The 16,761-nt window shown below is 42.7% G+C and overlaps 1 protein-coding gene across 20 annotated transcripts in view; it reads right to left on the reverse strand.

Annotated features, from left to right (window-relative positions):
* LOC105495829 (neurexin 3) overlaps positions 1–16,761 on the reverse strand; it is a 1,710,602-nt gene that overhangs the window by 565,330 nt on the left and 1,128,511 nt on the right. For 5 of the 20 annotated variants that reach the window (XM_024797316.2, XM_011765675.3, XM_011765678.2 and 2 more), the window contains exon 1: positions 10,816–11,905. The exons of the other annotated variants lie outside the window; for them this stretch is intronic. In XM_024797316.2, coding sequence (XP_024653084.1) covers positions 10,816–11,062 — 247 coding nt within the window. In that variant the 5' untranslated portion in view covers positions 11,063–11,905. Of the gene's footprint in view, positions 1–10,815; positions 11,906–16,761 lie in introns of those variants that run through there. 20 annotated transcript variants of the gene reach the window in all.

Raw genomic sequence — 16,761 nt, forward strand, 5'->3', positions numbered from 1 at the left:
TCCAAATCACGGGCTCCTCTCTCTGCCCAAATTATTCATGAGACCAAATTCTCCCGACAGCTGAGCTTTAACCCTTTAATCATCTTTTCAAACTTTTAAATGTACCAGAACATGGCTAGAATGGACCCGAAGGGTCTGAAGAAGTTTTGCTTTATCTGTGATCCAGTTGTTTTCTCATAAGAGACTTTCAGCTTTTATGAAAATGAGGGTTTCAAAGAAAATTTGAGTTCCTCTAGTAGTTATCAATTGTAAAGAAGCCACAATGCTTTTGCTGCCTGTCACCACTTGCTGATGATAAATCTGGGATTTCAGGCCAGGAAATTAAATGACCCATAGACGCATGTTTAAAATTTTCAATGAGCATGATGGTTTTTTTTTTTTTTTTTTTTTTTTTTTCTGGAACCACCAAAGCAAAATCCATCCTGGGGAATCTCTTTAGTTCCTCTTTCTACTACATCCCTGAATATGTCTGCTATGCTTATGCATTTCTTCAGGTTTTGCATGTTCTTCGTTAAATGAGTTGACTGTGCTGTGACGTCAAATTTTTGAAAACGCTCATGTCACTTTGGTGTTTGGGGTGATTATTTCTCCTACTTGTTTGAGTCTCTGCAGATAACCAGACTCTGCCTGTCTCCTCCTCCTTTCCCTTCTATGACACCACAAATGACAAAGGTGCAAAGCAAATAGATGTTAAGTAAAACACCAACGTGGGTTCAGTTTAATATCGTGCTCTATCAACCCGCTCTACTGCCTAGCAACCATGGTGGCTCACCCCGAGTTCATTTTCATTTAAATGTGCCACACAGAAAAGCAGCCTAAATATATATCGTCAGTTCTGAAGCATATAATCTGTAAACTACAGGAACAGGCAGATCATTTCCATTAGTTTCTTATGTAGCAAAAACCACAATTTTCACCCAAAGAGTGTAATTATATTCAAATTCTGAATGACTGCCTCGGAAATAGTTGAAATTCATAGTTTGGGGGGAAGTCACTCAGGAGTGAATATACATGGTTATGTTTTAACATGGGGGGTGAGAGGAATATTTCAAAACAATAAAAAAGGAAGGGCAGGATAGTATCTCGGAAAATGTGGCTTGCTGGTTTCCAGGGGCTTTATGTTTTCATAGCCACTCAATAGCTGGTAAGCAAGAGGTCAGGACTGGGGCTGTGGACAGGTCTTCAAACAAGATCCTGGTCACAACTTCCAGATGAGGAACAGCAACAGGTGAGCAGACAGGTCATTTCTTTCCTGCTTTCTGGCAAGTGACATTCAACTAGGACAGGAAGTGTCTCCTTTCACAGAACCCTGAATCTGAGTACTCTTTCACACTGAGGTCTCCTATACAAAGGAAGTCTTCAGAACACCCCAAGAAACCCTACCTTGGCACACAAAGCCAGGCACCTATTAGAAGGATTCTTACAATTTTTTCTTTGAGATGGAGTTTTTCTCTCATCACCCAGGCTGGAGTGCAAATGGCGCGATCTCGGCTCACTGCAACCTCCGCCTCCCAGGTTCAAGCAATTCTCCTGCCTCAGCATCCTGAGTAGCTGGGATTACAGGCATGTGCCACCATGCCCAGCTAATTTTTTTTTTATTTTTAGTAGAGATGAGGTTTCACCACATTGGCCAGGCTGGTCTCAAACTCCTGACCTCAGGCGATCCAGCCGCCTTGGCCTCCCAAAGTGCTGGGATTACAGGTGTCAGCCACTGTGCCCAGCCAATAATTAATGTTAATGGAAGGCCTGAAAAGTCCAACACTGGCAGAATACATGCCTGAAGACATAATCTGGATAAGAAGAGACTGCTCTGAAGAAAGAGAGACGGGGAACAAGTTTGTAATTTAAGAAAGTGTCTTGAAGGACTGAGAAGCAGAAGAAAGAAAGGGCAATGGACTCAGAGTGGTAACATCTGTGCTCCTGACCAGTCCTGACACTAACTGGATGCTCTTAGTTGAGTCCTCACCCTGCCTACCTGGAACATTGAGCTCTCTCGTATCTCTAAGTTCTATGAGCCCATTGATGTGCTTTTGAAGGGTGCGTAACTTCCCATGCCTTTGCTTCTATTATAAACTAGCATCCCTCCTTTCCTAATGCATGAGATTTGATCATGTCGAACCTCACTCAATCATTCATTCATTCATTCAAAAAAACACACATATCAGTTATGAATGTTTCGTCAGTCTGCTCCTTTTAATTGCTATCTCCTTGGGTTGAAATGGGTTGCATTGGACAGTCTTGTAGACACTTTGGAAAGGTGTGTTAGCCGCATTAATCAAAGTGCTTCATTAATCTGTGCACTTTATTTCTGACAAAAGAGCTTGATGTGTTTGTGTAGTCTGTTTCTTGAGTTGACAGACTGTGTGGTACAGCAGAAAGACCAAGAGTTTTGTGGTCACAACCAGGTTTGAATCCTGGCTTTAACACCATATTAATCAAGCCACTAAACCTCTCTGAGTCTCAGTGTTTTTAATTATAAAATAGGCACTTTATTAGGTTCAAAGGCTAGCGAGGACTAAATGAAGTCATATATGTAAAGCATTTGGAAGACTACCTGTACACAGTGGGTGTATAATTCATGTGTTGGTGTATAGTTAAAGCAAGTCTCTCTCAAAATCCTAACTGTAAGTAGAAATACACCATTTCCTCTTTATAAACCCAGTTGCTAGTCTGCCCCCTGCTCTGATATGGCTAAACACAGCAGAACATTTTAAACATAACATATAGCTCCTTTCTAGTATTATTAAGGTGTGTTTAAATGAAAGCTGCATTCTTCCCATCTCAGCATGACTGCACTGAAGTTGGATTGTGGGCTTTATAACATCACAGTGTGCCACTCTGGTACATTATGCTGCTTCTGTCTGAGGGGAAAAGAGAAAATCTGGCTCATGGCTTTGGCATAAGTTATTATGATAGTCAAGAAAATAGACCTATAAAATACTGGCAGACTTGTAGAACTCAGATAGGTTTGAGATGCACAGTGGTGTCTTTAAAGACATACAAATCAGAGACTCATGCAGTTCTCATGCTGGAAAACATTTGGAGAGATCATCTCACTCAACTCTCTCATTGTACAAATGAGGAAGAAATGAAAAGGAAAGTTTTCCCTAGCTATGGCATTAAGGTGCTTTCATACTACATGCCATGCAGAAAACTACAGGTAAAGCAAAGAATATAGGTTAGGAAATCAAGATATCACACAGAATGTTTAAAAGTTAAAAGATTAATATAATTAAACAATAAAATGTTATAATCCAAAGTTAAAGAGGTGGCCAGGGAGAAAACTGGGGGGAAAAAAAATCTATGTATCAGCACCATGTCCTCTCAGTAAGAATTCTGTTTTAAATTCAGGCTTCACAAAGTCAATTCTAAGAGTTCTGGCATAAGAATGTGCTCCTATCTGCTCTACAAACTTTGAACCCTAGTAAGCCTAAGACATTGCATTAAAAGATGTTCTCCACTTCCAGATCTGAAGATAGTTGTCCCTAAAAACGCCTGCTTCTTCCTAGTACAAACCAGATTAAAAATCTTAGTTTATGATAGACACTGAGAATCATGTCGGCATGTTTGAATTCTGCACAGGTTTACTACAAATGGGATCCAATTCTGACTTTCCAAAATGATGTCAGAGTATTTCTTGGAGTCCTCTCTTTTCACTTTACTAAATCGCGGAGCTTCTAAATGATTTACTGTAATATGTTGGTCCATGCTAAAATTTGCTTGGCATGACTTTCTACCTAAGCAGACCATTACCAAAAGTCACAAGCTGACTTTTGTCCCATGCTGTGTTCTAGTGCCATAAATATGAAAATACAGTAAAGGTTTTCTCATTTACATTTACTCAGAGTACTATGTAAATGAAGTAATTTCTTGGAGGGAAAAAAGTGTGTGTATTGATAGGAAAATGAGGAGAAACAGCAGATGTATATTCTTTTTTTTTTTTTTTTTTCTGAGGCGGAGTCTCGCTCTGTCGCCCAGGCTGGATGCAGTGGCCGAATCTCAGCTCACTGCAAGCTCCGCCTCCCGGGTTTATGCCGTTCTCCTGCCTCAGCCTCCCGAGTAGCTGGGACTACAGGCGCCCACCACCTCGCCCACCTAGCTTTTTGTATTTTTTAGTAGAGACGGGTTTCAACGTGTTAGCCAGGATGGTCTCGATCTCCTGACCTCATGATCTGCCTGTCTCGGCCTCCCAAAGTGCTAGGATTACAGGCTTGAGCCACCGTGCCCGGCCCAGATGCATATTCTTTAAACACAATCTACCAGCCAGCAAATGATCAACATTGAAGTTTGTCTCTGTACAAGGAATTCATAGAGGGCAGCCTTATCATGAAAATATGTCTCATAAAATATTTAACCTGGACACATTGGTTTACAATGTACAGAGCACAACTTGTCTAATCTCGCATACAATTTCTGTGATATAAGTATGGTTAACTATTATTATTGCTCAATTTAAAGGTGAAGAAATTGAGTCTCAGTGAAGCCAGGTGACTTATTCAGGTTCACAAAGTTTTTTTTTTTTTTTTTTTTTGAGGCGGAGTCTCGCTCTGTCACACAAGTTGGAGTGCAGTGGCCCGATCTCAGCTTACTGCAAGCTCCACCTCCCGGGTTCATGCCATTCTCCTGCCTCAGCCTCCCGAGTAGCTGAGACTACAGATGCCCACCACCTTGCCTGGCTAGTTTTTTGTATTTTTTAGTAGAAACGGGGTTTCAACGTGTTAGCCAGGATGGCAGGTTCACAAAGTTTCTTAGTGACTTAGTTTCTTAGAGACAAAGTTTCTTAGAACCAAAGGTTGAAGGCTATTTCCTCAAACCATAGTTGTTCCCACCTCACCTAACACGACCCTGTCCACTACAGCACCATTATTATTTACCTATTATTATCAGGAGTACACATTTTGAACACAGAAACAAACAGACAAAGAAAGGTATTCACTTTCCCCAAAGATTGAATGCTTTGCTTAGGATTTAGAACAACCAGAGCTTTATACATTACATGGTCTCTCAATCATCTCACCAAGGTTCATAACCATGTCATAAAATAACAATTTACCTCATATTTGTATTTTCAGATGAACTTTCAAAAAATAAAATTGAAGAGAAAAATAATGAAATTGATGCCTATTTAAGTAACATATTTTTCAATTGAGAAATTTGAAAATTGAAAAATGAGAAATGTATACTTAGTTAACCTATATTTTTTATTTTATTCACCAAAGGCTGAGAAGTGAAAGTCGTTGGTAATTTGTGTCTCAGGAAAGGCAAAGAGTGAGCAACTGTAGTTCATAAAGGAGTCAACGGCAGGGGTGGAGGGTCTGGCTCAGAAAGGCAGCAGGTCTAGGTAAAGAAAGCATTAATATGTGGACATTAGAGCATGTGTCTGCAGTCAGACAGAATCAGTCTACGTGCAAATAAAGATCTGGACTCAGTCACAGAAGATAAATTGAGAAGAAAGCAAACATGTTTTCACTGAACCAATAGCTGTTGTTTTCCCCATATATGTAAACACAGCATTACCATTTAGGTCACTATCTTATGAATTTTGTAAATTGCAACCATCGTCACTGAAGTTTTATTTTTCTGCTGTGAAAGTTTAAGTCCAATGGGGATTCACTAAACAGTACAGCTTTACTTCTTTCCCAATAACTTGGTGGGTGGGCAGGGGGGCGGTGAGGAGAAAGAGCATCAGCGGCTGAACTGTGTCTCTTCAACATTCATATGTCAAAGCTTTATTCCTGGTACCTCAGATTGTGAGTGTATTTAAGGACAGGGCATTTAAAGAGATGATTAAGTTAAAATGAGGCTTTTAGGGTGGATCCCGATCCAACCCATGGATGTGCTTAAAAGAAGGGAGAATTTGGACACACAAAGAGACACCAGGGATGCATGCATGTAGATCAAGGCGAGCCCCTGTGAGGACACAGTGAGAAAATGGCCATCTGTAAGTCAAGGAGAGAGATGTCAGAAAGAACTAAACCTGCTGACACCTTGATCTCAGACCTTTACTTTCCAGAGCCTTGAGCAAACAAATTTCTGTTGTTTAAACCACCCAGTCCATAGCACTTTAGTACTTTAGGCAGCCCTAGCAAACTAATATCAGGAGGAAAGTATGAATAAGTTCAAGATTAATCTTCAGAGATTTGCCTCCCTCCCTGATCACCCAGAGTTCTAGTAAAGCAAACTTCTTCAGGGCTGATAAATTCATTTACTAAAATGTAAAATGAAATACACTCCTTTTTTAGATTCAAAATCTGAGGCGAAAGCAATCAAGTTCTTACTGTAAAATTTTGTCCCGCAGCCAATATGGGCAAGATTTTTGTGTGTGTGTCTTGTTTTTTGTTCTGATATCTTATCTCTCCTCTCTATGATATAGCTGCCCCTACTCCACACCACCCAGTGATCCACGTTGAAAGTCCTGAATAAATTTACACGAGGATATTATAATCATCTCATGGTGGTCTCTCAAGAACAAATTAATCTCCAGACCCACCACTTGCCAGTGAATTTTAGAGAAGAAAAACAATGCATCTAGAGGAGCCAAAGAAGGAGAAAAAAATTTAATTAATTCATCACCAAGGCCAAAGATATATAAATCTTATCATTTGATCTGTCAACCAACACTATGAATTATTCAACTCCCCGAATCTCAAGAAGGAAGGCGTAAAGTGGTTAGAAAGCAGCTGGCTGAGCAGAAGAAGGCACTCAATAGATCAAAGCAAAACAAACCCCCAAGGCTGAAAAAACTTTGGGGGTGGATCCCTGGGATAAGGAATGAGCCCAAGAAAGACTCCAGGATCATGTGTCACAAGTGGGCCCACCACCACCACTTCTGCTAAGATGGTTTGAATAGGACTTTTATACCCCCTCCTTTTCACACACCCTGGTTTCTGAGCAAGAATTCTTCCTGCAAATATATCATGGTGTGTTCCCTTTTAAAACTGAGCTTTCCAAGAGTTCTATGTCCTCAACTAGTCCCCACAAATGTCTACAGAGGCAGGAAACTCTGCTGTTTTGTAGAGGATAACATTTAAGGTACATACAAAACCTTGAATTCTTAGAGAAATCTGCCTTTAAACTACAAATACTGAAGCATTTTTTAGGCAGACGTACATTGGAGGTTTTGTTTGTTTGTTTGTTTTCTGTTTTTTAGTAGAGACAGGGTTTTCCCACCTTGGCCAGGCAGGTCTCGAATTCTTGACCTCAGGTGATGCCCCCACCTCGGCCTCCCAAAGTGCTGGGATTACAGGTGTGAGCCACCGTGCCCAGCCACATTGGATTTCTTAAAGGTGAGAGAGAGGGAAAAAAGAAGGAAAAAAATATACAAAAGTCACTTATGTAATTAAAGTTTGGTAAACAAATATATTTTACTATTTATATATCTGTAATCACTAAACTACCTTGCACTTTGATTTAAAAAAATGATATTTACATACGGAAATAAAGCCAAAGATGAAAAGGAACCTGGAGGGATATTTTAAATAACAGGATAATGTAAACCTTTATTTTATAAAGGATATTTTGATTTTATATTAATTTGGCTTGGTATTTGGATCTCCACCCACTCCTTGCACTTTTTAAAATATGGAAGCATATATATATATATATATATATATATATATATATATATATATATATACATGCTTTTGCAATTATTCCTAGCTGAACACCACAATGTCTTATTTGGTTCTGTATCTTCAGCAGTAGCACACAGCCTGGCGCAGAGTACGTGCTCAATGAGTATTGACTGAATGGTGAACAGAAGAGAGCATGAACATGGGGTGAGGACTCTAAGAGAATGGGGAAGGGCCTACTAGATTCCCATTAAGAAGAGGGTTAATCCCATCCTGAAACACAATCCTAATGTGAGACACTTTGCAGCACCCCAGATAAGTGTGGCCTTAGTCTCCCTAATTCACAAAGAATCCCAGCATCCTCTAGGCTGTCCCGGGATAAAGGCTTTAAGTTAATCTATAATATAAACAATTTTCTAAAGCTTGGAACCAAGCACAGGCAAAAGCGTAGGTAAAATATCAGCTATTTGGAGGATTTCTGTTTCTTCCATCTGTTTTAGCACGAATCCCTCTATAGGGCTGGATAGTGGGGAAAAGGGGTTGGAGCACCAACTGACGAACAGCAGCTTTGAGGACTTTCGGTTCTCAGGAAATGGGCAAGAGGAGAGCAAGTGTAGTTAAAAAACCAACAATCTCTTAAGCCCAAAGAAGATTCTGGGACTCAAGGCTCTAGCTGTGTTTCATACCAAAATCAAGGGCATTTACTTCTTCACAGACAATAGAGAGTGCTGCCTTTAACTCTGGAATAAGACTGGCAGTAAATCATCAGTAACAACCATCAGTCTCTTGGTGCCATGCCTCCTACCACCTCCACCCAAATTATTTTTTAAAACAATTGCTGTTCGCTAGGTCTTTGTCTTGGACTAGGAAAAAGCAAGTTTACACCAAGTAAGAATGAGAAGTGCATTAGCAAAGCTCTGTGGGGTCTTCTGGTCCTTTTAGTTAGAGCTGCAAAGGGTCACAGCTTGGGTGCAGAATGGGAGCCAGAAGTAGGGATATTTTGTTGATTGCTGCTTCTCTTGATTTTATGCTCAAAAACACCAATTTAATATGCAAGGAGTCTACTTAATACAGACGCATTCACTCTCCAAGCCCCAAATCAATGAGTTGGGACTTCAGGATTGAAAGAGGATTCTGAAGAGTTGAATTCATTAGCTTTCTTATCTCAGCCATGCCAGACCCTGGAGTTCACTGTACTCTACAGCTCTGGTGGGTCTGAGGGCCTTTTCTGAGGTCTCTAGCCATTTACTTACTTTCTTCTTATTTTCCATCACACTGAATCTTATCAGATGTAGGTTAATGAGAAACCAGACTGGGGACCAGTCAAAAAGATTTAAAGGAGACTGAGGGACTGAGCAACCGATCCTGAAGAAATAAACTAAATAAAGGGTCATGTGTAACCTGTGCAAGTCTCAACCCCTTTATGAGAGTGAGAGTGAGAGAGAGAGAGAGAGAGAGAGAGAGAGAGAGAGAGACTGACTCTGACTTAGGGACCCTAGGGAAGTACTGCTCTGCAAATTCCATCACTTACTAGTACCTGCTGTAACTGTTTACATCCCGAACAAAAGACATCAAGACCCTGCCATCCATAACCTCTGATGCATAATCTTCCTCTCCCTGCTGATCATTTACAATAATTAGCAAAATTTAGCTAATTATCTCTGAGCATTTCCGTGTTTAATTATGGCTATTAGTAATAGTCTGTCTGGCTTCCCCTATCTCCACTCCCTTTTTTTTTTTTTCTGTCTTACCCACTCCCCCCAGTCCCTCTCCCCCTTAGGAGCTAAGTTTCCATGTCAATGAAATTGCTTTTTTGGTGGTTGTGGCTCTTTTCTCTCCTAGGTTTGTTTGCTTCTTTCTTTTTTAAGGGAGCCAACACCAGACCCAGCAGGAGTCACAGAGAAAAGAGCCACCAGACCAAAATCAAGCAATCCCTTATTTTCACCATCCCCCTCCACCAACCTTACAAGCTTCGAGCTGCTTGACAACTCCATCAAATAAAATTTGAAGACAGAGTCAAAAAGAGCCAGAGTATGTGCTGGCATTTTCTCAATGTGCTTCCACTTACACTACAGACAGCACAGAGCGGAAGCCCAGGGCTAGGAGGCAGCAGGAAGAATCAACTTTCCGAATAGGGTCTGGATGTTATCAGTCTTCAAAATACAAGGGCAGGAACCCCCTAGTATGGTTCACGCTCCTGTTCCCTGGAGGGCTGCTCCTGCAGCCAGTCTGCGTTTGTGTGTGTCCTACTCTCCTTACCATCAGAGTGGAGTGCATAGTAAACAAATAAAGAAGCTCCTTTCTTTAGAAGGGTTTACTACAGCAAGCTCTTACCTTAGCTGCAGACATCGCCCTTTTAGAGGCAGCCGGCTAAGAGCTGAGTATCATTTTCAGAGCCATAGATCTCTTCCTTCAATAGCTATGTAAGGAGGGTTGTTTGGAGTAAAACACATCATACCTGTATTGTTTGAACAAGCCCATCTCTGCTACCTAAAAATGAAATAACATTTGCATACACGGGGAATTGAAGTTACTATCGTTTACACTTGGGTAAATTATAAATGAACTTAGCCTTATCTTACATATTGCTTCCTCACTGACAGCAATATTAGATGTGTAGTTTTAGAGATAGTTGCTTTTTCCACTAGACATGTGGACAAACATAAACCTGCCAAAATCAACACAAATGGCCACGGGTTGTTAATTATATTTTCTGCCTTCTTATATTCAGCTACTTTTCCCTGACCATTACCACACAGGCTACTTTATAACAGTTCAATCAACTTCAGGCTGAAAACCTGATTCCTGTTGTCAGCTGTTCCCACTCCACCCCCACTAGTTCCCAAGCAAGCCCACAGCAAAGAAGGGTGAAAGCAAGGTGAACGAATATTTCTCCAAGTACAGCATTGGGACTCACCTGGTAAGTTGCCTGTCTCTGTAGGGGTGGAGAGAGTAGAAGGTTTCAAAGAGAGTGTGGTGTCTGTGCATCTATGAATGAGGGAGTGAAGGAGAAAAGAAGCCTTTAGAGAAAAGTGGAGGTGGGGGTCGGGGACTAGGGGCAGAAAACACTAACCTTTATGAGAAAGTAGAAATTTGCTTCCCTCATGGACATACCATGCTTTTCATCATTTTAAATTCTTTTTTTTTTTTTTAAGTCTCTTCCCACCTTTGACACTACCTGCAAGGCGAGTGGGTTAAGGAATTGCTATGCCCCATTAGAAGGATAAAGAGCAGAGAGACCTACCGTGCCCTCCTCGAAGGGAAACAGGGGAGCGATAGATAGAAATAGGCACTGAGTGATGCTTGCTGCCATGGAAATTGTGCTCGTGCTGAGAGTGAGACCCCGGCGAGGATGAGGTGGAGGAGGAGGAAGCTACATTAGAAGAACTCCATACAGAGCTGACGATACATCCCCAGAACAGGGACCAGATCCCAAGCGTCCAGGCCGGCCGGCGAGGAGGGCTCCGTCTCGCGTGGATTCTCAGGTGCATGGTCAACGCACGGGACCACTACAGATGGGCAGTTTGAATTCCAGCCAGTGAAGAGTAATGAAGTTCATGATGCCCAAGGGCCCATCATAGCAGGAGGAAGAGTTGCCAGAATTTGGGGAAGAGGGAAGCAATATGCGCTTTCAAGACAATGATGTTAGAAAAAAAAAAAATACTACTTAAAGAAAAAAAAAAAAAGATAAAAGGCAAAGCCCCTTCTCTTTCCCGGGGCTGAAATTTAGGATGCCAGAGTCCTCCCAGGTATAGCAAACCTCCTAGGGAGCCCCGGCATGCCACGCATGTCAGGGGAAGACCGGCGCGGCTTCCTCCGGATCTCTAGGCACCGCGAGTCTGATGACTTAACTGCACACTCCTGGGAGCCACACAGGAAAGGTGGCAATGAAGGAAGAGAAGGAGGCAGCCCGAACCCCAAGTGGGTTCAGGTGAGTTTATCCCAACATCCAAGGAGTTTGAACATTTTTATTTTCCTGTTTCCACTTCCATGAGATGCAATGCAGAACTGCCAGGCAAAAGGGGGCTGCAGGTGGAAGAGTTCCTCGGGTGTTCCTGGGAGTCTCCGGGGAAGGGCGCGAGGCTTTTAACCCTGCACGTGCTGAACTAGCGCCACGGAGCAGCCGCCGGCTTCCTGGGTTTCCCAACTGGATGAAAGGCAGCAGCAACAGCAGCCACCGCAGCCAGAGGAAGAGAACAAGAAGGACTGGAGGGAAAGAGGAGAGGAGGAGGAACCCGGTGCGGAGCAGCCACCCAAACCAACGTGGCACGGGGTGGAGGGAGGTGGGTGGGCGAAATCAGCGAGAGCGCAAGAGGAGGTCCCCGGCAGGCGGCAGAGGCGGCAGAGAGGCTGGCGGGCGCCTGCGAAGTGCGCGGACCAGGGAGGCACAGGTGAAGTGAAGCGAGGAGTTGGGGAGCCAAATTCACAAATGGGCAAGTCATATGCAAATAGCACACTCCCGAGAGCAAATCAGTGCAGCCCCAGCGCTCTGCCGAGGGACTGGCTGGCTCCGGAGGAAGGAGGGGCCAGAGCGACCCGGAATCCCGGCCCTCCCCATTCAAGCACAGGCTCGTATACACCCGCGCGAGCCTCCAGCACACGCCGCCCGCACTCCTCTCGCTCCCTCGGCTCCCGCCCCGCCGTGTGTGCGCGCGTGTGTAACACCGACAGACCGACACTGCACCTTCTTTATCACCCTTCCCCTGCTCCTCTCCCAGGCGCGTTTAACCAAACTCGGGCCATGAAGGCACCTTTTCGCAATTTGGGAGGAAAACTAAGGGCGGCGGCTAAGGCCGAAGTAGCTCCAAATAGAAATAAAAATAAACCCCTTGAGTCAGCGCGAGCGCTGGAGCTGCTTGCAGCACGCGCGCTCCTCCCCGCCTGGCGGTGGCTTGGGCGGCCACTCTCCAGGCGCGTGTGTCTCCCGGGGTTAAGATGCCCAGGGCCCTACCCGCAGGGCGAATGATGGGAATCTGAGCCCGGACTCCCAAAAGTGAAGGTGGAGTGGTGGCCCGGGTACTCCAAAGGGTGAAGGGCTCCGTGGTTGGCAGCCCTTCCGGAAGGTGGCTGCCACCCCCGGTGATGGAGAGGACACTATTGGGATTCAAAATCCAGAGGTTATCGTCTGCGCCTGTAGTCCTGATCAAAAAACTTGAGAACGGGAGAGGGCCTCGTCGGCTGGCTCAAAGAGAAGTGACTGGCCTGTCCGGAACCGGCTGCAGAAGGGCTGCCCTAGGTGGGTGAAGTCCCCTGGGCGCTGGGCATCAAAGACAGCACCGTGTTTACCTCAAACCTGAACACACAGGGGAAAGCCAGAGTGGTAGCACCTGTCCTCTGTCGTGGCCATCTGTGACTCCAGGAGGGGACTGACCCAAGGCTCTGCCAGGACACGGTAACACTGTGGACCAGGTGGCATCCACCCCTCCACTATGTCTGATGCGCAGGAAGGACAAACCCAACAAGGCTGTCCTCTCAGTCCAGGTCGTTGTCCACACAGGTCTTGCTAGCTTTGACTCCCTCCTACCATTCACCTTGGGTAAAAAGCCCATTACATTTGCAGGGAGGAAGGGGAGGTGAGTGAACAATACTTACTGCTTAAAATATATATATGTTGTATTTAGGAGGCTTTTTAAAAAGGAGCTTGTAGCACCTATTATATACTCCACTCTCATTTCAAACCCCCTGAGGATAAAGAACAAGGATTAAGACAGCCCTGTTCATCCTTGAGACACCCCAAGGAGATGTTGAGGAAATAGCATTATGTCTCTCTAACAGACAAAGATACCAAACCTACAGATAATTTGCCTTCAAGGTCATACATCAAGTCCATTTCAGAATTTATGGTAGTGAATTGGTATTCTGGTTCTGAAATTGGTATCCTCCAAAAGCTCCAAGCTGCTCATAGTAAATGATGCACAGTCACCCTAACTGCCCTGGCTCTCAGTTGTAAGAGTGATCCAGGATCCACAGCCTCCCAGGAAATGGCCCTCTGACAAGGTCTTCCATACCTTTGGGTGTGCCCCCACCCACAGTGTCTTAAACCAGGAGCATGTGCTCAGTGACACCACAGCAAGGGGAAGGGGTGGTTTATGAACATTCCATTGAAACCTCAGTTTCCTCCTCTGTAAAATGAGGGAAATGCCTCCCTCTCGAGCTTGTTGGGGTTTAAAATTAGAAAATACACAGTATGTGGCACAGTACCTGACAAACAGTGGCAATATTCTTTGTCAACTAGAAAAATAAGCTGAAGCTCTAAAATGGTGAAGTACAGGTTAAGTACATGGTTAGGATCTTATGCTATTAATGCTAGAAAAGCCAGAAAAAAAAATCTTAATACCTAAATATCCATGATAATTTCCCCTCAAGTCAACCACTCCTTCATTTAGTCCCCAGATGGATTTCCACTGCACTTTTGGCCTTAAGCGGCCTAGATGACTCTGCTTACCCCTAATGCTTCAGCTCCATCTCCTGCCACATGTCCCATTCCTTGCTACTCTTTAGTTCCCCAGGTCTTTCTGCTTTGATCATGGGAAGTTCTTTCTCATCCCAAGGCCTTTATAGCATTGTTGACCCCTTCTGTCTGGAATGCTTTTCCCCAAGATTTTCATGTGATGGGTGCATTTCAAATGTCACCTCCTCAGAGACCCTCTCTGGTCCTCATCTAAAGTTGACCACCACCCCTGAAAGGCATCCCCTCCCATTACCTTTTTTTATTTCCTTGACAGCACTCTCCATGTCTGAAGTTATTTTATCTGTATATTTGTTCATAGTTATCTCCTTAAAATGGTCATAAACTCTCTGAGGGCTGAGTCTTTTTCATTTTCTCCCCTGTATTCTGTGTGTGTGGAACAATAGGTAGCACATAATAGGAGCTCAGTAAATACTTGCTGAATGAATGAACTCAGTGAATCAATTGCCAATCTCATACTCACGTTTTCCTTAGGCCATTAATTTTGCTGATGCATTTGTCCCTCTTTAGCAATGTAAATCCCCAGAGACAAGCTTTTCCGGGGTTGATAAACCGACCACCTACCCACTTACTGTTTTCCTTTTTTTTTTTTTTTTTTAAATTGGCACTGAGCATTGGAGACTGCTTTGACTTCATTCTGAGGATGTGTGGGAAGCTTAGAAGGACTTTCCAATTAATTCTCTGCTGGGCAATAAAGGGAAAATAAATCCCTAATGCGGTACAAAACTGGAAATGCTGCTGGTGCATCACAGCTGGAACTATTCATTTCACTTATCATACTTATAATTTATTTATTTAGTTTTTGCAAAATGTCAAAAGAAGTCACCATGAATTTCAGTAAGGGTGATTCCATCTGGGGACACAGTTAAAAACTGAGAAGAGTCTTCAGAGGACAAATGTTTAAGACAGGTCTATTTTACTTCTTCCACTACAAAGAGACAACCCCCAGTTATCCTAATAAACTGAATGTCCTTCTCCAATTTACCCCACTGTTAATTTTTTCATGTATTTCTTATCCCTCCTGCCCCTCCCTCTAGTTAACACGTTCCTATTTTGACTTCTTTTCTGAATCCCATTCTTTCTAGGTCTTTTAGAGCTTACATTAGTCAAACACATTAAATACATTTTTAAAGATGTTTAGTTGCAGTGCTTTCTAAATACTGCCTGTAGCTAGAGTTTCAGCTGAAGGATTTGTCATCCCTTGTTCTACCATCAAAAGCTCTCCTCTTCCTCTTGAGTTGTCTTTTCTAGTGAGTCCCTTGAGTGACAACACTTGGGAATCAAGTGTACAGCTATAGGATGAAAACGAGAGTCCACTTTTAAGATAGAAAAGAAGAGAAATAGATTTAGAAACACTATGCTCACCCAGATTTCAAGTTGAAAAATATAAATAATTTCACAGGAACAACCACGCTTAGCTCCACTTGAATAACCCCCTCCACGGAATCCTAACCATACTCTTTGGATCCTGAAATTTCTAAATGGAATACAATTTTTAAAAACCCCTTGATTACTTCAGGCTTTAGAATTGGTATTATGAACCTTCTCCTCTTGCTGTTTAAATGTCCCTCACCCCGTCGTCACCCTGCTAGAGAATGTCCCAGGGTAAGGTATGAGCATCTTTACCCATCAGACCCTTTGTCTTGTGTTGGTCTGTGCCTCGGCTATGCGACAGTCTGGAGATTCTTTGGCTTCTAAAATAAGCCTTGTGATTGTATTTAAATGTGTCAGGCATCAGGAATCTAATGCAAAGTTGCTCTGTCCATCTGCTTGTTTTCTACAGTACTGTACATTTTATCTCTGCACAGGCCTCTCCTCACTTGTATAGACTCTGACTTGCCATTTTGCTGCCAGCAGGAGCTACCTGTCAAGTTGTTCTTCGCAAGCACATCTCATACGAACTGCACAGAAACAGGCAGACCAGAAAGCATCAGAGCCGCCTGTTTCTGTGTGAGCCCTAGGCTTTTAGGCGAACACCCTTTTATTCCAAATATGAAGAGTAGAGATCCTTACTTTCTATCTCTACAAAGGGCTCCAGAAGGCAATTTAGGAAGAGAAAAACAAACAACTAAACTCTCATAATGTGATATGAAATAAAAGTCCTGAAAAAATACTGGGGACTGTTAACATGGCTATAAATACATCTAAGGGTTTCAGTGACACCATAAAACAGTTCAACTTTACTTTATTACATGTCAGTAGATTTATTTATAGCCACATAATTCATCCTTCTGCTTATTTATTTAAAAAAGCCATCCTACATAAAAGCAGATTTTGATTATATTTTCTATTTGGAGGTATAAAAGAGAAGCTTAATTTTTTTAGACATCACTTCTACAAGTATTTGATTAAAAAAAGACAATGGCATCCTTGTATAAATTTATAGTTTAGAGAATGTATATACTGCTTCTGCCTCTTTAACTTATCCTTCTAATAAACACCCATAGTTATCCCCTTGTCCTCCTTGTGGCTGAAATAGGGATATCAGGAGTTTGGATGTTGGAAAAAAAATTTTTTTAATCTCTTGAGTTTGAATAGTGTAGCTGAGACATTTACTGCAATGAATTGTATACACATTTCTTTAAGGATTAGAAAATATGAAATCTTCCTGTGAAAACCTTATTCAGCTTCCTTTGAACTCCAAATGAAGTTATTTTAATATAGCAACATTTTTTTTTTCTCTTTTATTCAAAGGCAGGGCTTAATGAGTTTCTCATAGAC

The sequence above is a fragment of the Macaca nemestrina genome, chromosome 7 (assembly GCF_043159975.1).
Source record: "Macaca nemestrina isolate mMacNem1 chromosome 7, mMacNem.hap1, whole genome shotgun sequence".
Lineage (NCBI taxonomy): Eukaryota > Metazoa > Chordata > Mammalia > Primates > Cercopithecidae > Macaca > Macaca nemestrina.